At 40.7% G+C, this 24685-nt stretch overlaps 1 protein-coding gene across 1 annotated transcript in view; it reads left to right on the forward strand.

Annotated features, from left to right (window-relative positions):
* RERE (arginine-glutamic acid dipeptide repeats) overlaps positions 1–24685 on the forward strand; it is a 178324-nt gene that overhangs the window by 53737 nt on the left and 99902 nt on the right. Inside the window, exons 7-10 of the mRNA XM_075721534.1 lie at positions 604–709; positions 2225–2321; positions 5919–6023; positions 23280–23328. Coding sequence (XP_075577649.1) covers positions 604–709; positions 2225–2321; positions 5919–6023; positions 23280–23328 — 357 coding nt within the window. The remainder of the gene's footprint in view (positions 1–603; positions 710–2224; positions 2322–5918; positions 6024–23279; positions 23329–24685) is intronic.

Raw genomic sequence — 24685 nt, forward strand, 5'->3', positions numbered from 1 at the left:
CTGTTGGTTTTGCGAGGTACGGGAGCAGTCAGAGCCTACAATTATTGGGATTGAAGCGCAGCATCCTATTCTTTTGTGTAAGGAGTGTAATAAGGAACATCTACAATTATGTCTGAATCCATCTGTCCTTGGGGGAAAAAAAAAATCTGCTGTCTCTTGGTTACAACTGTTAAGAATGGTTGCAGTGAATTATGTTACTACTGGTATTTTTTCCTGTGTTTGGCCATAAATAATTCCTGTTTGTAGAAGTTACCAGGCTAAGATCATGCTGCATGAGGCCAAAAATTCCAATCCTTTTCTGATCCCTGCCTCTTAGGTTAGTTTTTTGTGAGTGAACAGATTAGTATTTGCTGGTCTGTATTAGTATATAGAGAGATCCAACTGCCTGATGATGCAGTAGGTTCTTGTTGCCTTTGTCTAGTTGGAAAGTCAACCTGTCATTAGCACGTTGCCGTTGTTTCATTGTCGTAGAAATATGTTTTCCTCCCTTTTGGGTCTTACCTCAGGTTTTCTTCAGTGTGAAAACAATTTTATACTTTAGAAGATTGTGTCAGATGTGGTCTGATTTCCTTTTTAGTAATGCCTTTAGACCTTCTTTTTCAGAGTAAACGGGACCACCTCCTTATGAATGTCAAATGGTACTATCGCCAGTCTGAAGTCCCAGATTCAGTCTATCAGCATTTGGTTCAGGACAGACACAATGAGAATGGTAAGTTAGGCTCTGTAGAGTAAGGCCTTCTTTACTTGTACTCTGAATTTTAAGTCTTAACAGTCCAGAAAGCAAGAACACTTTTGCATAGGGATATGAAGCAAGGACTGTCGATAAAAACAATGTATTAGAAGATGGATGGTAGTGTTTCTTACCTGCCTTGTTCTAACTATGTCCTGTATGTCCTGTAACCATAGCTATAATCAGATGCACTTCAGCTGTGGTTTACATACTGTACTGTATTATACTAATGCCTTGAGAGAGAATAGAAAAGAAAAATAACAATGGATCCTTTGTAGGCCTTCTGGACGGTGTACTAATACCTAACTGGCTGAAGACCAAGTTGTCTGAAGAAATTCTGAATCTCTCCTATTTTTTGTGATTCGGCCATAGTCTCATGAGAACTAAGTTTTTTTTTTTATGTTCATGCTACCTTGCACGTATGAATACTCACTGTGATTAATATGGCAGTAAGTGATGTAACTGAAGCACTTGTAGCTGAGTTTCCCCCTTTTCTCTTTGCAAATACAAGTGTGAGCTTGGGTTTAATAGAAGCAGAAGAAAGTACATATTCCAATGTCATTTATCTCTTCCCTCTAGGGGAGACATAACATTTGCTTCTGTTCTTACCAGGAAATTTCCTTGAGGCAACTGTTAAAATTCTGAAGATACTCCGAGGTGAATTGTGATGATAAAAGTTGATGCTTGAAATATGGAACACAGCAACTTTTTGGTGCACGACAGTACAAAGCTGAGCGTACATTCTACTTTTGGCAGGCATTAAGGATATTTTGCGTGTGCTTTTAGCAAAAGCTGCACAAGTCTAACATTTCTCTTACTAATTGATTTGAAACTTCTAACAATGGGAGTATAGGCACAGTGTCAAAAAGTGAGCATTTCTCATAACATGGCTGCTTTTTTGTCACACTCTTGTGCATGTGGAGAAGTATTTTTGTGTGTTCTTCAAAGGTATTATAAAGAAGTAATAGAAAAAGTTGTCTTCCAATTTTTCATCAACACTAAGAATTTTCTGTTTCTTATTTGAACATGATATCAATATTTATCTTAAAGCCAGAGCACTAAGCAGTTAGTACTGTCAAGATTTGGTTGAAGATGGGAGATTAAATATGCAAAACAAGCAAAACCTTAACCTGGAAACCAGAAGTCAGTGATAAATCAGTTTGCTTGGTTCCTTTCACCTGGGAGTGACCACTTCTAGTAGTCAGTGAATAAGATGTGTCATCCACTGCCCCTAAAAGCTCTTTACCTTTGGCAGTTCTTTAGATAGGGCAAGGGAGAATTCGTGTGTAAAAATGGGTATCACATTGTTTCCATACCTTCCAGGCCGGGGAAACAATCTGAATGTTTGTGATCTTAACACTGAGGAGCGTGTATCTAGGAAACATCCTCAAACTTTGACGTGTAAAAAATACCTGCAAAATGGCAATGGTAGATGCTTTCAGACTACAGCTAATGTGTTGGTGGTTTTTTGTTTGTGTTTTTGCTTTCTGGCAGACTCTGGACGAGAGCTTGTTATTACAGACCCGGTTATCAAGAATCGAGAGCTCTTCATTTCAGATTATGTTGACACTTACCACGCTGCTGCCCTCAGGTAAGCTACAGAGGATGTGGTGCAGTGTCTCAGAGGTGGATTAGAGAAACCTTAGAGAGGCGCTTTTTCTGGGTTGGTGTGGGGATCGTTAGCACACTACTCAGCTTTCTCCTCATCTCCTACAGTAATTAACTTGTGTTATCTGTTCTCATTCAAAAAGAAGCTGTAATTCTACAATCTCGTTTTAATCTCAGTTAATCAACGTTGCTCAGAAGATATTGTTTCCCATCATTGCCAATTTAGGTTATTGCTAGTTCCTGCAGAAATACTACTCTTCCCTCCTCTGTGTTTGATTTCGCTATTAACAATAGTGTCCCCTGGTAAAGTGACTGTTAGTATGTTGCCCTGATTAAATTGCATTAAAGGCTTTTTGCTCGGAGGCACTTGTCATTGTCGCCGCTCAGCTAAGAGCTCCATTAAAAACTAGCTGTACAGACAGGAGGTAATGGACCCCTGTATCGTTCTCTGTGCTATCTGCCCTTCCGTGGAGGTTGCTGCTCTCATTACCCACTAAGTTTTTAACTTCAGTGGCTAACCTTCGACTAGGTTGAGGCGGTACGCCATCGCTTAAAAAGGTTTGCAAGTAGAAACAGCGAGGCATTATTTTTCAGCGGATTTTCAACATGCCAAACATGCATGGATATTGAATAATCTCCCCGATAATAATGCTCAGATGGTGTTTCACTAGAACCATCTGGAGACATTTTTTGTTCAGAGTCAGTGTGCTGAAGCCACTTACTTCACGACAAACTAGCTGCAACTGCTGTTAGAAGGGTGGCAAAAAGTCTTTGATTTACCTATTAGGATTTTTTATAAACTCGGAAAATTCCAGCGGTGTACTATAATCTCATGAAATTCCACAGTGCCTTTTCTGAGTTACAGAAGGTCAGCTTCCAATTTTAAATCGGCATGCTTAGAAACAAGCTAGCAGGAGGTTGGTTGGCTCTCTTGATGGAACCAATCTTGGAAACCTAGCTGTCTGCTTAAACAGAGAGAAACTGAACTATGTGCATGGAATTTTCCCTGGGAGCATTTTAACGTACCTTCCATATCCTTTCTGTTTTCTTCTTTAACAAAGAGATAAAAATGGAATATATGTGTATACCAAGCAAAATTGAAAAGTAACCTTCTCTTCTCCCCTCCCAAAAAGAGTGGAGGCTGCTGAAAGACCAAGCTGATCACTTTCTCAACCTGTCTTGTGTTTTATCTGCCGCCTTTTCGTTTGGAAGTGCATACCATGGGCACCTTTCAGATTGCTCTCTTATTTTCCCTTTGGTGGTATATGGTGTTGCTGTTTGGTTTTATTCTGGATTGTTCATACTTCTGGTAATTCTTACAGGCTTGTACATCTAAAGATGCTGATAATTGAGAGAATGTACTTTTGCAGGATAAAGATTATATTTTTTGCTGATTCTTTTCTAGCAAATTATAATTAATACACGTCAGTAATTTTCAGTGTACAAGACGAACATAAGGGTAATTGGACATGATGTTCTTACATTTGAGTAGGCAGAATGTATCGTGATGCATGAAAGGAGGGTTAACACGAAATTTTAATTTATTCTAACATGAGATTATTTCTCTGCCCTCTGCTAGCAAATGGCTCTGGTCACACAACGAATTGATGATAAACTGGGAAATAAAACTGGTAATTGTAACTACCAATCTTCTGCTCTAACCAGTGGAAAAATTTAACTAGACGATACTTGCAGATCCCCGTGGAAGTCTGTAATGAAAGTTATGTCCTTTTTACCTACACGGTAAATCTTTGTGGTAATATGTAGTATTACTTGTCTGAAATGCTATGAACGAGATGTACTGCTTTCATGAATATAGGTAATACAAGCTTATCTGGAAAACACTTATTAACTGTCAGATGAATTATTGAAAGGAAATGAAATACTTTTAGAATGTGAATTTAATGTGAAATATCAAAACAACTACCCCTTCTCATTTTCTTTCTTTCTAAATAACTAAACTAGGAAACTGGCTTTAGCCACCAGGGATAAAATAAATATTAGTGCACAAGTTTGTCTTTCAGCATTTCTGTGTGATGTCTTAATAATGGACCCTGTTAATGTTCCATCAGAACTTGGTGTGACCTGCGCAAAACCCGGTGTCGCTTTGTCCTTTGCCAGAAAGGCAGTTGACTGCGAATTAGGCAATCGTAGGGCCAGTTACGCAGCCTCAGCTCACAGGAGAGCCCTATTGGTTTTGTCTTAAAACAGTCGGCAACTTTATTCATCCTTCATCCTTCTGGTGTGGTTTTTTCCTCACCCGTAGTAGCCGATGTTGTGTGTCGGAGAGCTCACGTTAGAAGGCAGAGTTCTTCGTGGCTGTTGACTGGTAAGCCTTTTGGAAGTGCTTCACCGTGAAGAGATTAGGAAGGGAAGCAAGCTTAGCGTTTCAGCTTTCTAGCGCGGGTTTTTCCAAGTATGCCGTGCTTTTAAGCTCTGCTGAGAAAACTAGGCAAACAGATCCAGCGTTATTACAGGCAAAATAATTATTCATCTTGGTGTGCTGGTGGCAATAGCACTTTTCACTCAATTTTAACCACGACTGGCAAACCTTTCTACAATGTTAAATAAGCCCCACAGCAGCTTATTTACAACAGCAAATACTATTCAGTACATACAAGTGAAAAGAGGCGCTATCTGTATTAATACTAGAAAGCTTGACATACTGAAAAAGAACAAAATTGTGTGCTTTGTTTATTGCATTGAATCAGGTTTAGATAAAAAGCACTAACTCTTTGGCTGGCTGGCCCGTTTGTCTCTGCCCGCTTCTGATCTGATTTACTTGGCGGCAGTAAACTGCAGCGCACCGAATGACAAAACACGAGCAGCTGCTGAGCATTAACAGGCCAACAAACCCGTGAGGAAACGAGATGCAACTTCTCACAGCTCATCTTGATGCTCGTCCTTAAGGATAATGACTTCATCAACAAACTATATGAAGAAAAAATATTAACAATCTTGTGGAACTAGCTAATAAATCCTCTTTTTCCTCTTTTTTTAAAATGTCTTTATGCGTTTTACTCTCTTATGTGTGAAAGTAGAAGGAAGAAACTTCTGTGTGTTTGGAATTTGCATGGTTAGGATTGCAGTCTTGCTAAAAACAGCATAGCTTTGCTTTTTATTGGGAAGTGTTACTAAACTGAAGTTTTATGTAGCTTTCTAAGTAAAAGCTGACTTCCCGAATAATATGAATAGTAGAATTTTTGAAGCTTCCTTAAAGCTGTAAATGTAATAGGACTGTAAAAACTTTGAAAATAAGACTCTTTCAGGATTATATATCTAGGGTAGAGATTGTTTGTTAGTCTGATTAAATTTGGGCTCCTCAGCTCCGTGTGTTGGCTGAATGAGACTTAATGTTTGTGGAACACCGTCTGAGACATCGTAACTGGATTTTCTTCCCTTTCCACTATGGGAAGAGTCTGCATGGTTATTTGTTACAACAGGCTTATATTTATGAAGTTTTAGACATTTATGAGAACACAAGGATCTCTGTGGCTTATACACAGATTGCAGTGGCACTTAATTAAAATAGCTGTTATTCAAGGTAGAATGCTAATACCGTTTTCCCTCTTTCTTTCAGAGGGAAGTGTAATATCTCCCATTTCTCTGACATATTTGCTGCTAGAGAGTTTAAAGCCCGAGTGGATTCATTTTTCTACATACTGGGCTATAATCCAGAAACAAGGTAAGTGAAGTGACTTTTAAAGGCAAGCTTTACTGCTGATCTGAGCCTGCAGCAACAGAAAAACTACTCACGGGAAGAAAAGTTACAATCAAGTATGATGCTGATAGGAAGGTGGGGTGGAAGAGAATGCGAGGGAGAAGCTACCTCTTCCTGCTGAGTGTGTGCATAGGAGGAAAATCAACAGCAGATAACAAACTTGTGCAGTGAGTCATGCTATCCGGTTGCATCTCTGGGTAAATAACATAGTGCTTCAAAACAGGTTTTTAGAACGGTGAAACTCTTTTACAGGTTGCAAAAATTAGCAGGCATTCTTAGCTGTCTCATTGGCTAAGTGCACACCCCTGAAAATACTTTTAAAAGTACATTCACATCTTCTAGTAGCAATGTTGAAGTTTACACACTTCTAAGAAATTAAATTGACATTTTTAAGCGTGGGAATTCATGCTTTCCTGTGTCAATACTCATATAGGGTCCCATATCAACAATTCCCAGTTTACGCTTTGCTGGCCTGGAGCAAATTAGAGGTACAGAAAGAACTTTTTTGCGGAGTTAATACATATTTGAAGAAGGTATGTTCAGCATGGTCTTTCATTTCACAGTTCTTTCCATCTGCCTCGGGGTTGTCCAGCCACTCTTTATCAGCTGTGTTTAGAAAGCAAAGCTGATACCAGGCTGTACCTTCATTATTTTTCAGGTCCAAACGATAACTCTTGTTTTTTCATTTATGTAGTTTTGTAAACACGGAGAATGCCTTACAAACACCAGCCTTAAAGAGTTTGCTGCGTAGGGGTGTGTTCCTATGAGTGCTTGTGTAAAAGATTAATGATGCATAACGGGTTTCAGCAAGGTCTGTGCTGACTGCAAGTTGTATTGTCTCTTTCCGTGCAGAAAACATAATTAGCTTGTGGACCTTGATTTCTAGAGATATTGTTGAGAAGTGTTATTGAAGTGGGGATTAGATAGCCATATAAATAAAAAATACTTGAATTGTTACACTGTATATTTACTGGTTTTAAGGCAGATATGAATCTTTATGCTTCAGGGCATAGCCAACCACTAACTCCTTGCAGTTAGGAAGAAACATGCCCTGCGTGGGCATATTATTATGTAATTGCCTATTTTTGAGGCTTCCTGTACCTTACTCTGAAGTGTCTTAAACTGTCCATATGTCTGAGACAGGGTATTGGACTAGGGAAACTCTCTTAATTCAGTTTACATTCGTAGCAGGTGTTGTCAGTGTAAGTCCCTAGGAGGCAATCTTGCTAGTGGATGGTGCTCAGCTTGGGAAGAGGGCATGAAGTCCTATCATATTTTAAAATACAGTATGTTAAAACATTTTTGTAATATCATTTGCCTTTTTTGAGCAGTCCAACAAGGCGAGGCATTTATGAAGTTTGTCATGATACAGCTCTCTGATACGCAGCACCATGCTTGACCCCCCATATTTAACTTTGCCACTTTTCTTCGATGCATTTTAGTTTTGAGGGTGTGAATGCTAAATGAGCTATTTGTATTAGTGTTCAAGCTCTGTGTTTAATGGATGATTTCTCTTACGAAATGCCATTTATGTGACTTGTCAGTGCAGTTTTAAACCTACTTTCTGTGTGGAAGTAGCTGTTAATTCTTCCATCTATTAGAAAATGACTGGGCCTGAAAAGATCAATGAAATGACAAAGCATAGCACTTAGTGATCAGCTAATTACTCAGAGTAGCCAGCTCTCAAAATGTAGGTTTTTCTTCATTTGGTTGCAGCCAGGGCTTTTTTAATTCTAGCTCTTCAAGTCTGTATTTTGTCTTGGAATGGGGGGAGGTTTAGAAAAAGGAGCTGAGTTTAGGTTGCTTGATTATTTTTGACCTGTGTGTTCGCTACTGCTTTGCACTACATGCTTCTTTGAATTTCTAATTCTAGATTTATTTTGCTTTTGGAAGTAAAACAATTGTAATGCACATTCCAGGGTGACCTGTTGGTGGTTTGTCTATAAAAAACAAAACTTCGTCTTGAACTTGATCGGCTTTTCTAATGTAGTATTTTTGTTTCACATGGAAAGGATGGAAAATGTTCATGGTAGCTTGAAGTAATAGTATGTGGTAGATAAGGTTCTGAATACTGCAGTGTGACCCCTCCACTGACTTGTAGAAATGTGTGATAGGATACATTCTTAGACCAAACAGGCTTGAGCTGTGGATTGCATCTACAAAGATATATTTCTGTTTGAGCGATTTTATTTTCGGTTCAGCGTAAGATGCTCATATACTTTTCCAGGACTCTCAAATGCAGCTCAGTGTGTTGGGAATCTGTTTGCAAAACAACCCACAAAAACCTCAGACCCCATGTAATAAGAGGCCCTCTTGTTCTTGGAGCACACAGTGCTAAAGGAAAGTATGCTTTGCACTTTCTTTTCTATTGAAAGCTTGCTGACTATAGGTTTAGCTTGGGAAATATCAACCATGATCCTGCTCTTGATCATTATGTGGTCTGGAAGTGGTAAACCTGTGCGTTTTGGGATAACTTTTTTTTCTTTACAGTGTGTCTCAAGCGGGTTTGTTTTTTGTGGTTTTGGGGTTTTTTAACGGAATCCAGTAAAAGATTACACGCTATGTTTCAGTAATTCTCACACCAGTGAGAAAAATCTGGTTGTGGAATAAAACCCTAAAACTGATCTTAAAGCTAGAGGCAGGCTGTTAGCACCTTGAATAGTGTGTTACTCAAGCTAGTAAGTAGACCTGCAGTATGTTCCTGGCTCTCAAGAGTGTGGAATACATCCACTGAACGTGTATAGCCAGCTGAGAAAGAAAATTCATTTTATGCTAAGTACTTCAAAATAATTAATTTCATATCTCTTCAGACACTGACTAATTCCACTAACATGGAATCCCGCTCAAACCATTGGGTCCCCCAAATGGCCGGATGAGACCAGTGCTTTATCAAAGAAGAAACGTTAGGTGAATTGTATATGCCCTGGAATTAGCTTGGAAGCATTTCAAAGTGTAGAGAATAGCAGTCAAGAAGCATTAACGGACGAAGAAAAACAGACCTGGTGTACCACTTCAGAAAATCAGTAACTGCACCAGCTTGAGTTAAGCTGATGATTTTGGTATTTGAGTCAAATCAGCTCCGCCTGTTGCGAAGAAATACGCGGCAAGGCTTGGGAGTGCTGTTGAACATGCCGCTTGACCTCGGACAGCTGTTTTTCACCAGCTCACATCTTAGCACACATTTACTACAACTCTGGTTCTTACCCTGTCTGTAGTATAGTGCCAGATGTAAGTGATTCTGGCAAGAACTTCTTCCAGTCCTTCCTTTCGTGCTCTGACATCCTGTATGGACTTAGACAGAGCTTTGAACTGTCGTACTCAAGGATGCAGGCGTGTCAAGTGCCGCTGTTGGCATTGGCCTGGTTTTGTAGTGTACTGGTGTGTACTAGGCAATCACTCTTTGATCTCAGGAGTAAATAAATACATGATGAAGTTTGGTCTGACACTGACATCTGTAAACATGCGTAGGCTTAAATGCTACTGGATTTTTACTGGGAACTAGAAATAATCAGATATTATTCTACAAACAGTTTTCGTGGCCATGAATCAAAATTATTCTTCCACAACATTGTTTTGCATTGTAGAACAAAATATTACCAAACATTCAAGGCATGGGTGAATTTTCTGAATAGATGTTTTGGGATGAACCAGAACATTTACTTTTTCCTTTATTTTTAATCTTTTTCTTCTGAATTGTTCTTGATTGGTGGTGATGTGAGCTAAATGAGTATTGGTGTCTCTGAGAGGAGTGTTCCCAAGACTAAAATTGAAGGTGACTTGCTCTTTCTTTTTCTTGTCCTTCGTGGCTTCCTGTTTTCTATTGAAAGTCTGAATCAAGAGCCTCTTTTTATCTTTTTTTTTTTTCCCTCCTTTCGATGGAAAGCATAGTGGGTGGAGTACAAGTTTCAGTTCTAGAAACAGATAAGAATAGTGTATATTCTTATGAAGTCAAGAAGCCAGTGTGAAGTGCTGTGCAAGTAGGATTTTCAAAGCTTCCTCTTAATATTACCCTTCTTTAGAAAAAATTGTAGTTGAATCATAAATTGATATCTACAACCAAAATGTGAACAGAGGCTAAAGAGGACTGCAGAGCTCTGTTTTGCTATTTTGAACCTTTTGTCTGGTTAATTTTTAGCAGTCAGAATATTTTGATTCTATGCATATTATAGTGCCTAGGGCAGTGATAGAGGGTGAAATGATCCTAAAGGTTTTTAAATGTATCCATCCTTATGTCTCATATCAGAGCCCTAAAATGAGTACTTATGCTTACACTTACTAGAATACTGACAGCTTGTGGCATACTTTGTTTAGATAAGACAATTCCTACAGTGTATCATAAGTCCAATTTAAAAAAAAAATAGGTTTAGCAATTTTAAATACAATCAGGAATCCTCCTGATGGGCGAAATTGGGGACTGTTTGTATGGTATGCCCATGTGATGTGAGACAGATGGCTTCTGTATGTCTTACTAAATTACAGCAAAATTGTTTTGTATCACTCTTGTCTAATATTCCCGGGAAAGAATTATGGAAGATGCTGAGCACCCTCACTGCGTGTCAGTAGGTATTGTCATGCGTTGAAGTGCTTTGCAGTTGATTCCTTTTAAACAAATGGACAAAAAACCTTCCCAAAACCTGTATTTAGATAAATAGATGTATAACTTCCTTGGGTTGCTCTTTTTGGCTGATACTGCACTTTATCAATATCATTTGCAATACATTATTTCTATGTGTCCATGTCTCAGTTTATCTCTGAACTGGAAGGCAGCATAAAAGCTGAGAACTTTTTCTCAAGTTCGTGTTGTGAACTTGAAGGGGGAAAAAAACTCAACCCAGAACAACAACAAAAAAATCCAGAAATACATTTCAGCTGCAGTTGAAATAAAGACTTGATACAGTTGGCCTTGTCAGTGTTCTCACTTAAAAGCAGTCAGCTGGTAAAGACTGTGCAAAATATTTGGAGTGGTTATCTTTTTGTAGTCTGTAGTGTGGGAAAACTTGGTCCGACAGTCCTGTTCTGAATGTGTTGCCTCCTGTAACATTTTTATAACGGAAGTGAGCTGATAGAATGTTGTGGTGGGTTGGTTGGTTGGTTTGGTTTTTTAAAAGCACTCTATAAAATTTCATTGTGTTTCTGGAAGTTTTAATTACATAGCCTAGTATAACTTAGTAGTTTAAAAAAAATATAGGAGCTTTTATCACAGTTGATTGGTTTTAACTTTTTTTTTTAAACAAGGGTGAGCCAAGCTCCTCTATCCTGTGTCTTAGGGAATGGCTCCTTCTGATTACGAATGAGCTTTGGTAGCATCAGGTAGTTTCAGCAGCGCCATGGTAGCTGAAATGTTGAAGTTAGTGAACGTTCGCATTATTACTGCAGGTTCATTGAAGGAGCCAGACAATGTTGGTGAAGGTTCCCAAGAATGGGGTGGGAGGTAACATAATATGGGCAACAAGAAAGGGCTACCCACCTATGTTATAATAACGTTTGCTCACTGGATTGTTGTAGAAGAGGGAAAATTTCGGATTGTTCTGTGGCCTGATCTGTTTTGCTTAGTCTGCTTCTGTCTTTTAAAATTCAAGATTTGAGAAACTTTTTATCCTTCTCTAGCCTCCCAGGAAATTCAGGCATCTCGGGTGCTCTAAAATTGAGGCAGGTATACTAATTAAAGCATTTTATGCTTTAGGGGGAAGGGATTACCTTCATATAAATGGGTAGCTAAGAATTTTATTTTGAATTACACTAATAAACAGGAATGCCAAAAATCAAGGATGATGAAGGAACTTCAGACAGTGAGTCAAGTCTGGCTCCTCTTAGGCTCACCTTGTGTTCACAGGTGCTTGTAAATGGCAGTGGCATTGCTGCTGAGAATTCATATTTTTTAAGTGTTCTCATATATTGCCTTATTGACAGAATAAAAGTATTTGGTGAATCAGCTTGCTGCTTCATTTCCTAACAAATTGTGTATTAAAATGTGAAGCTTCTGTCATTTGCATCTGTGAAAACCTCTAAGCCTTTTAATCAACGTAATTTTTTTTAAAAGCTGATCACAAACTAGGGGGGGGGAAGCTCTTGAGAAGCCTTTTTTAGATCGCCGCGTGTTTCGCTTGGAGAAGATGTGAGAAGTGCTGGAAGGCAGATCTCCAGAGCTCGCGTCGCTCTGCGCTCAGGCGTTGGCTGTACCAGATCCCCTAGCGAAGGCCCCGCTTCCCTGCACACTAGCTTGGTATGCAGAAGCTGCAGAGCCTGCTCAGGGCGCTTTATTTACGGAAACAGCAGGGTTGAGATTGATTGCGTTGTAAGACGGCGTGTGCATGAGGGAGGGTCACAGCACATGCTCAGTCCTGTCAGTCCGAGGGCGAAGTTTCTGCGTTCTGCGTGCAGGCTTAGGTCATAGCACAAGCTCAGTGAAAGCTCTCCGAGGTCTCTCAGACTGCATGTGCCTCCATTTTGAGTTGGTAGAGTGGAAAAGGCAGAGTTTTAGCTGTTAAGTAGAGGGTTCAGGAATACATCTAAACCCACAAGAGCCTGTCATAGTCATGGATGATCCATTCAGCCCCTGCAGGTAGGCTACATCACTTTGGCCTCCCCTAAACAATGATGATTTTTGCTGTTATTTGTGACTTCTGAAATGTTTATGAAATCATTTCATTACTATTGCATGTTCCTCAGAACCTTGTAATCACATCAGCATTGCTGTGCAGCTGTTCGTACGGTGCATGAGGGCACTGAGCAGGGAATCTGCTGCCTAAGGGGTGCATGTAGCAAAACCTTGATGCTGTGTGGGCTTTTTTTTTTTTTCCTTCCCCCTTGTGCAGTTTTAATTTCAGTTGTGCTGCCTGCGTGCCAACCTTACGGCAGGTCTGTAGGGAGCTGCAGAGGCACTCTGCAGGATGCAGCGTTACTGAAGTGGCTATTAGGAAACGTCGGGGCCTGCAGCAGGCTGTTTCGCTGCTGTTATGGGGAGGGTCGTGGATCAGCAGCCATTGGTTGCTCTGAGGATGGGTGGTTCTCCTTTTGATGGAGGGGCAGTGATCCTGCTGATACTTCCTCAAGTATTAAGAAAAAAAAAAAGAAAAGTAGCCAGCATGGTTCTGCTTGCTCGCCAGTCACATGCAAATAACACTTCTGTGTCTAAAATGCAGCAATATTGTCTTATGCATTGAGAAACTTGTCACATGGCAGCTGTGTAAGCAATACCCACATCGGTTTTATTGGGCTAGGAGAACACTTAAATGTTTAGACTCATCCGAACAGAGGACTTGGGCTTCAGTGTTTGTATGATAGGGTGGTTGCGACTGGCTTTGAGGTCCTTGCGGGGCAGCCCTCAGTGACCTGTCCCTGCTAGATATAAATGGGTTTGAGAGGACTTGGGAGTGTTGACTGGGAGTGAACTTGATTCCGCAGCCTGTTCTCATTCGCAGTAGCCTCTGAACTTGTGCAAACGCGTGTGCTGTTCTGCTGCAGCCCTCCGCCTGGCCCGCTGGCTTGCAGAACTGATCTCGCCACCATGGGCTCCGTTGCTGAGGGGAAATATTTCACTCGGGGTAACTTGTTTGCGAGTTACGGGAGCGTATTGAGTTTGACGGTGACAGGATGGTTTGTGCGGCTCATAGTGACGCCTCTGGAGCTTTAGAGCAGAAGGTTGACTTTTAGCCTTGCACACGTAGTCATTCACCTATGCGGTGCGAATTACCAGGGCTACCTTCCTTCTCTTGGCAGAAGCTGAGGGATGAATGATGAATAAGACTGCGTAATTTTGCCCATGTCAGTGCCATGTCTGTATCTGCATGCTATCTGAAGTGTCATTCCCTTTTCCATTTCCTTTTATACCTATAGAGCATAAAAATCAAGAGCACCTATTGAGTGGGGGTCACTGCGCGTTTTTGCCGCTGGCTGAAGCAAAGTCACGCTAATGGTTATAGAGCACACTTCCCTTGAACTTCAGTCTGGCTGAATCACCTCCTGGTTGAAAAGGTTGTCTCCGTAGGCCTAGGCTTTAGAAACATTTCTTATTCCTAATGAAAGAGCTACTTGAATATGTACAGGAGTGTGACACTGCTCTGTTAGGAATACAGGGATATGACACCTCCTGTCCGTAACATTTGTTTTAAATGCTGACTTACAAGCAGAAGAGAATGCATTAAGGGATGGGGAGGGTTAAAAGCAGTCCGCTTCGTGCTGTTTTACAGTGATAATTTGTGTATGCATTTAAAAAAAGATTTGAAAAAAATGCCACTTCTTAAAATGCAAATTTGGTCATGCTTAATTTTAAAAACTGTAAGGTTAACTTACAGTAGCACAGGTGGAGAAAAAGTGAAAACACCTCTGGCTGTAACAAAACAAAATCTGATCGTCAAACAAAAGTATTAAATTTGGCAAAACAAATACTACTGGAATAATAAGGCAAATAAGCCATTCTTCACTTAATCACTTGCACGTGAGAACTTGTGGATGCAATGCTGGTTGTATTTGCTCCCAGAACTCCGCCTTGGAGGATGCCTCTGGTGTCTGGGCTGTGCTGTAGTCAGATGGTTCCTGCTCCTAGCCAATGCATAAATATTTTTATTCCCTGTGGCAGTACTCGCAGCAGACCTTCAGTGGTTTTGAGACCCCAGTTTTTCCTTTCTACATGCTTCAACACAAATGTCTTTCACCTGTATTGCCCGTTGTGGGGTTGGTTTATAATGGAAGCAGATCCTTAGGTTTGTGCATAGATGTACAAGACTCTTACGCTTTGGTTTTAAAAAAAAAAAAAAGGAACAACACAAACAGAAAACCAACCTCCTCCTTCCCCTCAAAACAAACCAAACACAAACCCCAAACCACCCCACAACCCCTCCCAAAAAACCCATTGTTAGGAGAAGTAAGGCCGAGTTATGTGTGGTACTGGCAAGATGGTCAGCGTGCTGCACAGCCCCTCGCCTTGGCCAGCCTAGGGAGCGTTCGGACGCGGTTACTGCTGATGGGGAAGTCTTCAGCTGGCTGGCTGCCCGGAAGATTCTCTGCAGTTCAGAGCTGTTGATAGGTGGTCTGCCGAGTTACAGTTCACTCCAAACAACTGTTTGAAGTTACAAATATATTATGGGAAGTGCTTGTATTTTGTCCTGTGGATGAAGAAATAGTGGCCAAGTACTTGGTAGTCTTACTTCCCCTTGGTCTGGCTTTATTGTAGCTTTTTTCAAGACTTAAATCAGTATGATTACCTCTTCCCCCTTCCTTCCAATTCTTTAGGCTGTAATTTGTTTTAATTAGAGCTTTATTTCCAGGTGTATGGCGGAGCTAGGGGTATCTTCAAGCTCGTTTTATGCTTCACATTCTTCATGCTTATCACCTTTAATGTGCCGTTTTTTCTCCATGTATCTGCTGTTCAAGGAGGCTGGAGATTTGTGTTGTCAGGCAAGCCAAGAGACTGAGTAGTAGATCATTGCATCTAACCTTGATGGAGCTTTATGGAAAAAATTAACTGCTGGGTTGCTGCCTGGTTCCACCGTCCTGCATGTAAACTGTGACTGTGATAAAGAAATGGTGCTGATGTAGTATGTAGTCTGTTTTACTAGTGAATATTTGCTCTGGGAAGTGCAAAGGTACTGCCTGGCCATTCTAGAAACTATACAGGATAAATACTTAAAGCAACACAATTCCATGTTGAATTCATTTACATATTTACTTATCAGTGTAAATGTTGCTTGTAAATAAGTAACATTCTGGTTCTACTAAAATCACATGTAGACCAGAGAAAAAACTTGGTATCACGCAGAGGTTTCCACTAATTCATTTTGTTGAAGTTGTGATCAAAATACTGGTGTCTTCCTTATTTGAAGGTAAACAAATATTGGAAAACAAATATTCGAGGTGATCAATGAAATCTGTGAGCAAAATGTTATCCACAGGGGTAATTCCTATGTGGAGAGAATGCTTGTTTCCTTGCAGTAACTTCTGTCTCAGGATGGCTGTGTTATGATCACTTCCATCCTACCTTTTGAGCAGGGGACAATTCTTCTGAGGACTGCATAGTATTTTTTTTTCGCATATATGAACCTGCCGAAAAATAACGTTATCTCGAAAACGCTTTCCCTGACTCAAGCTTCTGCAACTACTTCCTTCTCCAAACAGCAGCGTGAGTGCAGAACACCAAGTCCTCCACTTCCTTAAAGTTCTGACTCTGCAGTCAGCCAGCAGGTTTGAGCTTGTACCGAAGATACAAGTGTTCGTACATGTTTATTCATTCCTGCTTTAGATTGAGCAGTCACTAAAAATGTTCCCATGTAAGTTCATTTGCCTGAAATACAGGTTTGATTTTTTTTCACTCGGAACACAAAATTGCTTGTGCATTTTTTTAATTATAACATACTTTTACAACAGGTTTGTTAGAGGCTAACTTACTAGAGGCTAACCATCAGCAAGAGTATTTTCTGATCATTAAGATACTTCGTCTAGAAAAGGGATTTAAAAATCTTGCTTAAAAAATAGGTCTAAGACACAAGTGCAAGCTGGACACATGAAATTGGGTACCTCGAAGTAATTTTTTTTTATGTAGAAAATAGTTGTTGGAAAAAGCTAACAAGCCATTGTTTAATCTGTAAATTGATAAGGGTCCCCATATAATGAAAACAAACCAATGGGACTGACTCATTGTCTTGAAGCAAGAGTTGCTGTTTGGCAGCGGGGAGGGAAGGAGCCAATTCTGTTACTCTTACAAACCTGGGAGTTAGGTGCCTGGTAGCTGTGCGGTTTTTTGGCTAAAGGTTGAGTGGCCCGAACCTGATTGTCCCTTTTGTATTTTGAACTGTGTAATGTAACATAACGTGCATAAGAATGGTCTTCCTGGGTCAAATTGAGGATCCAGTTGGCTCAATATCCTGTCTCCCAACAGTGACTGTAAGCAGATGCTTGGAGAAAGTAAGAATAGAGCTGTGATGTATGACAGGGGCTTATTGTGTTTGTGGGCAGTCTATTTAGCATCACTGTGCTGAAATCTTATGACTTCTTTAGTGCTGCAGAGGAGCAAATGTATGTAAAGCTCTTTTTTTTTTTTTTAATAGTTAAGTCTTTGCAGACAGAGCCTGCATAGCATCGGCTGAGGGAGGAGCATGGCAAGGGAAGTTCTGAATTTTGTTTTATGGATGCACGGAATAAAATGAAACAGAATGTCCTACCAAATGGATCTCTTGAATGTAGTGCTAGTCCCTTTCAGGCCCCGATAAACTATTTTTTAACCAGCTGAAGTTGGAGTGGAGGAATTTTGTTCTCTCCGGTTTTGTCCCTCTGGAGATGGAACAAAATGATCCTTGCCAGATGTTTTTAGAACTGCCTCTGATGAGTGCTTTTTTCATCTTGGGTATTGGACCGTTTGCATAAAAGGATTTTTTTAAAAACCTTTTCTTGAGACTTTCTCTTTCCTGACTACTTCAGTTTTATATTAACTTTACAGAAATCACAAATATCTAGGAATTGCCTTACTGTATCACGCTTTCAATTTATGTGACTGATTATCTTGCCAATAATAGTGACTGTTTGGCTACATCAATGTTCAAGTGCATGATTGCAATTTATAATCTATTCTGCCTACAGTATATATATCTAATCTGGTTTTGGGTTTATTTAGGAAGCCATTGATTTTCTTACCAGGCTTTGTAAATAACCCCAAATCTCGTAAGAGTCATTCTTTAGTGCTGTAGCTTGTTATTGCTTATTTAAAACAAAACCCCAACCTGCCCAAACCCCTGCATATTCTAGCTTTAAGCTGTGTCTTTCCTCTTTTAATCTTTTGTGATATAAAAATAATGCCCTCTTCCCACTGTTTTGGCCCACTTCCTCAGCTAACAATCTGTGCTTGTGCTGCCATGGCTGCGCGCACCCCAATCACTGTTCTGGTCTCGGCTTCAGGGCGCCCGGTCCCCTCCTGCAGGCTGTGTTCCGGGGACAGTGCTCCTAGTGGAATTGTTGGAACTTCTTTTGCACTGTGAAGTTCGTCGTCGGCATACGTGTATGTTGCAGAAGGCAGTGGCTTGTAGCAAGTTGGTTTTGAAAACCCTTTTTGGAGAGCTCTGAAGAGAATCAGAAAGACTGTTTGAGGGTGGTCTGTGGCTGAGTGATTTGGCTGGTTTAAAAACCTTTTTCTATTGAAGCATCCCTCTGGTTTAATCACGGATCACCTCGGTATACAGACTCAGGAGTCATTATGCCAGGAGTGGTTAAATGGGTAGCACAGAATGCTGTCCTATATGTCATGTTTGGGTTGTGGTGTTTTGCTTTGGTGGTGTGGTTTTGGTTTGGTTTTGTTTTTAAACTTAATGGTAGCGTTAAGTTGTTTTCACGTTTTCTGAGCTGTTGCTGGCTAGTAGCAGGTGTTTCAGAAAGCCAGTGGAAGTGCAGTACGTGGTGCAGAGCATTGAGTGCGTGGTGGCCACAGCAGAATGAAATTAAACCGTGGCTGTTGCTGGGTGGAATGAGCTGATGAAAACCATAGCTGGTCGAGTGGGATGCTGCAGGTACCACCTCCCTCACCCCTGTCTCAGGCATGTCAGTCAGTATGAAAATTGTGCAATTCCTGCATAGCATGTTTCTTGCTGAACTTTGGTAGTCAAAAGGAAAACACAGAAGAAGCAGTATCGCAGCTTCTAAGATTCCCCCTTGTCCACGTGATCCCTGACCTTGAAGGTCAACCTTATGCATGCAGCATGTGTAGTTGCTTTCAGAAGCCTGGCTTGCTAGCAAAGAGCTTCGCTTATTTGATTGGGAAAGAACTGGCTTGGATTCATGTCAAGAGTAGGACAAGGGTAGGACAGTGCAGCAGGTGCTATGCAGAATTCTGCAAATGCCTTTTGCTGTTGACTCCAAACTCTGGAGAGTTTTGCTGCGAGTTCCCAGCTCGAATCCTGTGCGGCTCTGGCAGTTCCATAACAGCAGTTGGCGTTGCAAGCCCTGAACCCCAGCAGTTGGCGTTGCAAGCCCTGAACCCCAGCAGTTCCATAACAGCAGTTGGCGTTGCAAGCCCTGAAGCCCAGCAGTTGGCGTTGCAAGCCCTGAAGCCCAGCAGTTGGCGTTGCAAGCCCTGAAGCCCAGCAGTTCCATAACAGCAGTTGGCGTTGCAAGCCCTGAAGCCCAGCAGTTCCATAACAGCAGTTGGCGTTGCAAGCCCTGAAGCCCAGCAGTTGGCGTTGCAAGCCCTGAAGCCCAGCAGTTGGCGTTGCAAGCCCTGAAGCCCAGCAGTTCCATAACAGCAGTTGGCGTTGCAAGCCCTGAAGCCCAGTTAGCCGCAAAGCTGATGCGGTGTCCTTCATTGCAGCTCCAACTCTTGTGGCGGTTCTTTCGTTGCCACGTTTCGGTCCTTCATGGCGTTGCGGTGCTTTGGTATTTTCATGGGCAAATGCCACCGGTTGTGCCAGCTCCTGGTGCACAGTGTGGGCAAGGAGGCCGGTGATAAACGGAGAGGGTTAAACTTGTTTCTGTACTGGAAACCGTGCAGGAGCTGTTGTTGCCAGCTTTCCTTCCTCTCTTTCCTTCTTTCTAAAGCTGATAAATTAAAGCTCTGCAGCACCCTGTGCTGTCTCCTGTTCCTTTCTCATCCTCACCTCTGAACTGCTTTCTCTCAGCGGTGCTGCTTTTGGCCTTGAACCTCCAGCCTCCCCCGTTGCTCTAGAATTGAAAGGACAGCGCTGCACTGAACCCAGCGCCCTCGCTCTTCTCTCCGGGCTGCTGGGAACAAGCGTCCCTCGGATTAGCGTGTGCTTGTTTTGCCCCGCTCTGCTACAGAAGCTTCTTGCCTTTTTGATATTCAGTCGCAGGCTTCCATCTCCTTTCTGACCAGCCCCTGTTTACTTTGCAGAATATAACGTTGTCATGGCAACAGGTTACTTTTCAAAGGGAACATCTTGTCATTATATTTAATCCACTGCAGCTGAAGAGGACTGAAATATTAAGTTGTTGTTGCTATGGATACTGCTTTGTTACATCGGTTTCTTTTGTGTCAGATTTCATATACAGTGTTGCGTCCTCTTTTTTTCTTTCCCCTAGAATAAACACAGAGTGCCATTCCTTTATTATTGTAATTGCTCTCCACCAATATAATTTAGCTTAAAAATCTACGGTGCGTTTTAGTTTCCATAGCAAGAATTTTCTTTCCATTTGCAAACCCGTTCCTGGGGATGTGGAAACAGTAAAAATTATTTAACAGATTGTGTGCCCTTGCAGACCGACCAGCTTTGTGCCCTTTTGAAAAAAAAAAAAAAAAAAAAAAGTGTAATGTAGTGCAGTCTGAAAGAGCTTCCCGCACAGCAACTTAAAATTCAGTCCAGTCCTTACCTTTTGGGGCAGGGGGAGGGAGTATCTTTAGCTGGTGAATATAGTCAGGAAATGGTAAATGAGTGTTGAAAAGGCACACAGAAATTTTTCTCTTGACACTTCATTTTCATGTGAGGAATCATGCTTGGATAGCCCCATTGAGTTTCCCCAGCTAACTCCACATGAGCAGTCAGGAGCAGAAGTCCCATCCAAAACTTTGCTTTTATTTCCAGCATCCTGTAATGAGTCTTGATTCTTAAACGCTTTATCATATTCAGTGCGACGCAACTGAAGAAATTGGGAGTTGGGGGATATTTGGAGTGCTGTGGGTTTTTTCCTGTCAAAATGGAAAAAAAGCTTAATTTTCTGTTTAAACACAAAATCTACTTGTGCGGCCTTTGGCTGGTGTGAAGTATTGCAGCTGGCAGAAACTGCATAGACATGTTCTATGTTTGACTTGCACTGACTCGTAGAGATGTGCATGGCTTTAAAATGAATTCTGGGAACAGAGGAAGAGCATCAGCATTTTCTGCTGTCGGTTTCTCCTTCACTCCTCACAGGGAAAAATTCTGACACATTGCAGCTGAAGAAAAGTACCCTAGTATTTAATTTGTAACTTTGTTGTAAATATAAAATTGATTTTTTCTAGTTCAGTCGTTTCTTTGCATAACCTGAAAACAAGAGAACAGTGTCAGCTCATGTCTTGCAAAAATACGCATTGGAGAAAAACATTTTGACGTGCTCTCTTCTTTTCAGGAGACTTTTGGCACGTATTTTAGAGTGGATCTACTTACCGGGAAGGTAGCATTGTGTAGATATCACGACATACAAAACCTGCGTTTGTTCCTGCCTGGCAGGTTCTCCTGCCATGTCTTGGACAAGGTCCGTTCAGACCCACTGCTGTAGTTTGCCCACTTGTGCACCAACGAGTAACACTCGGAACGGTCAGTAAGGTGAAGTTTAACTTCATACAGGCATGCAACCTACTCTGAAATTTTGAGGTGAAAATGTTCATAAAGATACGCAAATGATCGTGTCGGACCCCTCCGGTAACCTTTTTGATTTCAAAGGGCATTTAATGGTTTGGGGTATCCGTCGTTAGTTCCACTCAGGGCTAGCAGTTTGTGCCTGTGAGCTTAATTTTTAAAGTTTAAAGGAAACTTTCTCAGTCATTTCTTATGACCACTGTGAACATAGCAGGGCGAATAAGAAATCCTGCAGGGCAGCAGCTTACTTGTAAAATGATGCCATTATTCCTGTAACAGCAAATTGCAAGATTAATTGAAGTTTGCCGTTTCCAGATGAACGATGGCGATCTGTGAGGTTTATGCTTGTGTTCTTCCTTGCTAGTGTGTTGAGACTCACTTAAATGTCTTGCAGTTATTGAAGTGTTGAATTCAAAAGTTTGTCTTAAAACAGCTCTGAATTTTGTCGTCCTTTTAATGTAATATGCAGAATATTAAAAAAAGATGTCTGTTTAAATAAGAACAATTTATAGGAGAAGAAGAATGTTGATCTTGAGGGTATTGAATTTCCTTGGCTTTGGTTGTGTTCTTTAATGCTGTTTTGCAGGAGTGTTGGAGGGTCATTTATGTTTTCAAACTGTAGCTGCATTCAGTATCCCAAACACCAATGCTCAGGCACAAGTGCCTTTATAGACTGTATTGATCTGGCTCTTGAAAAGAGCTGGATATGTGAGATTACAGCAGAGAGGTCCCATGGACTCAACTGTAGTCCTTGAGAAATTACTATTTCCCGTAAAAAGTTTTGTTCGTGTGCCTTCTCATTGCTTATATTGTAATATATTTAATAAAGAAAAAGGGTCAAAGGGCACTCTTCAGTGGTAAAGTTTTATTTACCCTGTTAGTCTGTTCAAAATTTCAGAAGAAAAATAATTTCTGTCATGTCAGATGTGTTATTCTGATTTAAATTGGCATACCTTTAACTTCTGTTGTTGCCAGGGTAATTCTACTACAACATGAAAAAATAGTTTTTCTTCTACCATATAATGTGATGTTTCAGTAGCTCCAACCAATGGTGTGAGCAGCACAGAGCCCTTCAGAGTATAATTCTCACTACATGGAGCACAGGTCATTTGGAACTTGAAGTTTTTTATATAAATATCTTTTCAAAATAGTGGAAAAATATGAGGGCCAAGTGTATTTATCTAGAAGGGAAGCCCTTTTTGGATGAATTGAATGCAATTCACTTATACAAATGTTACAAGGAAAAAAAAAAAGGAATTAGTTTTGCCAATTCTGGTAATGCAAGGCTCTGATCTTCAATGATTAATAACCCAAATATTTAAGATATTTTGTCTTTTGAAATGAAAATGACCACAAAGATGTCCATGAGGAATGTGGTATTTCCTGTCTGTTAATCTGTAGCATAGTGCTTAGCATGTTGCCTGCATTATTTTAGGTTTGGTGTTGAAATAAGCAGTTAAAGGAACATAGCACTAGTGCAAGTCAGATGCTTGTTGGAAGGTGATTCTTTGTATAGCAGGCTTTTGAGTTGGCTGGCTAAAGCATAGAGCAGTTCAGAGCTGTAGAGAACTGTAGAAGTTTTAAAGGATCGTGGTTAGAAGTCAGTGCTGCTTCTGTATTGCATGAAATCTAAACATCAAAAAGTAGACGATGGGTTTCCCATTATCAGATGCCCAGTGTTTCTTGCTACTGTGAGGACAGGTCACGGTGATCCTCTTCTTGACTTCAACTGCTTGACTAAAAGTTCCAGACTTGCCCTGTTGGTTTTTGCCATTTGCAGTGTGGCCCGTAACACACCTGAGTATATCCTTTCTTGTTTTCTTAGTAATGCATTATTTTCGCTTCTCTTGCGTTTGCATCGGAAATGCAATGACAAAAAAATACAGAATATGATGTTAAACTTCATCAGTTGTAATTCTTTCTCGTTACTGTTTTTTTTGTTATATATTAGGAGGCTGAACAGCACCCAAGGTGAAATCAGAGTTGGACCCAGCCATCAGGTAAGGGATTGTGTTTGTATTCTAATATCCAGAGGGTGAGCTTTTGCCACTTGATCTGGTCAGAGGACACTCATTTAAAATTGTATGCATTCAAATAAAATGAGCTTTTTAGATTCATCATGAGTTCTTTAGAATTCCTTAGCTCAGTTAATGAGATTTTTCTGTGTCAAATGTTGATATGTTAATGATTTTTACTGGCAGAAGTGCTGTTGGGTTAATTCTAGAATAAGTTTGAAGGAATATGAGTAGGTACTGGAAATGAAGGAAAAATCTCAGCTATTTGGCATATTCTGGGGTTAAAAATGAATGCATTCTCAGCTGGCTTTCACCAAGCAATGTTTTTAATAAACTGTAAAAAATTGATTTGGTGGTGTTTTCCAGTTATATTGAAAGTAGATCTTTTAATTCTAATTTGCATAGTAAAATTGTCAAGTTGATAGTATGTTGCCTATAACTGGTAGTCCTTTTTGTGAATCTATATATGTAAACAAAATGGAGTTCAATTAGAAGTGATTAAAGATAGCTGTTTTCCAAGAACAACATTACAAAATTAGAAGGATGGGGGAACTTTAAACCTGAGAAAGGTTTGTTTCCTGTACAGCAAGTGCTGAGATACACATATATATTATGTATGTGCTCAGCTTTTAAGGCAGGGTACGGTGCTTTTGGGCATGTCTGTAATGTAGCTGTCAGTGCAGACTGCGCTGTAAATCTGCTCTCCCTTTTACGTTTGTCTCTGAGCGTGCTCTGCCTGGTGTCACGTCTGTGGCTTTGCCTCGCCTCAGTGACTTGGGTTTACACTTGAAGTCTGCACATGTTCTCTTATTTTTATATGTTAAATGAGCTTGGCCAACCGTGGTGCTTCAGCATAAAAGTCAGGGGGGCCATTGTGTATTTAATAATTCAACAGTTGTCTTAAAAATGAACTTAGTATTAATAATTGGAGCAGTTCTGGCAGCTGCTAGGGATAGACCTCTTTCTAAATACCCTCCTCCTGTGTTGCCATGTGCCAGCATCACCAACACGCTCTCCCCCTGCCATTCAAGAGGTTAGCTGGTCCTCACCCTTTTGCCTGCATAATTATAATACAAAGCAGTTTAAATTGTTTTTAACTGGGAGGCACGGTAATTCTGGGTGATTAGTGAAACATCCCTTTTGTCTGTAGTCTACAGAAGTCATGCTATAATTATGGTATCTTATTTGTGTTTCCCAGGAAGTTTTTCATGCAGGCTTTTTCGCTTTCTGATGCCGTAGAGAGGATAAGTTTTGATTTTAAAGATAGGGAGACCTCAGTTGTGTTGTTTGTTTGACTGTGAGAAGCAGTAAGAACTGCAGGTTCTTAAGAGCAGTGCCTGAA

The sequence above is a fragment of the Pelecanus crispus genome, chromosome 15, assembly GCF_030463565.1.
Source record: "Pelecanus crispus isolate bPelCri1 chromosome 15, bPelCri1.pri, whole genome shotgun sequence".
Lineage (NCBI taxonomy): Eukaryota > Metazoa > Chordata > Aves > Pelecaniformes > Pelecanidae > Pelecanus > Pelecanus crispus.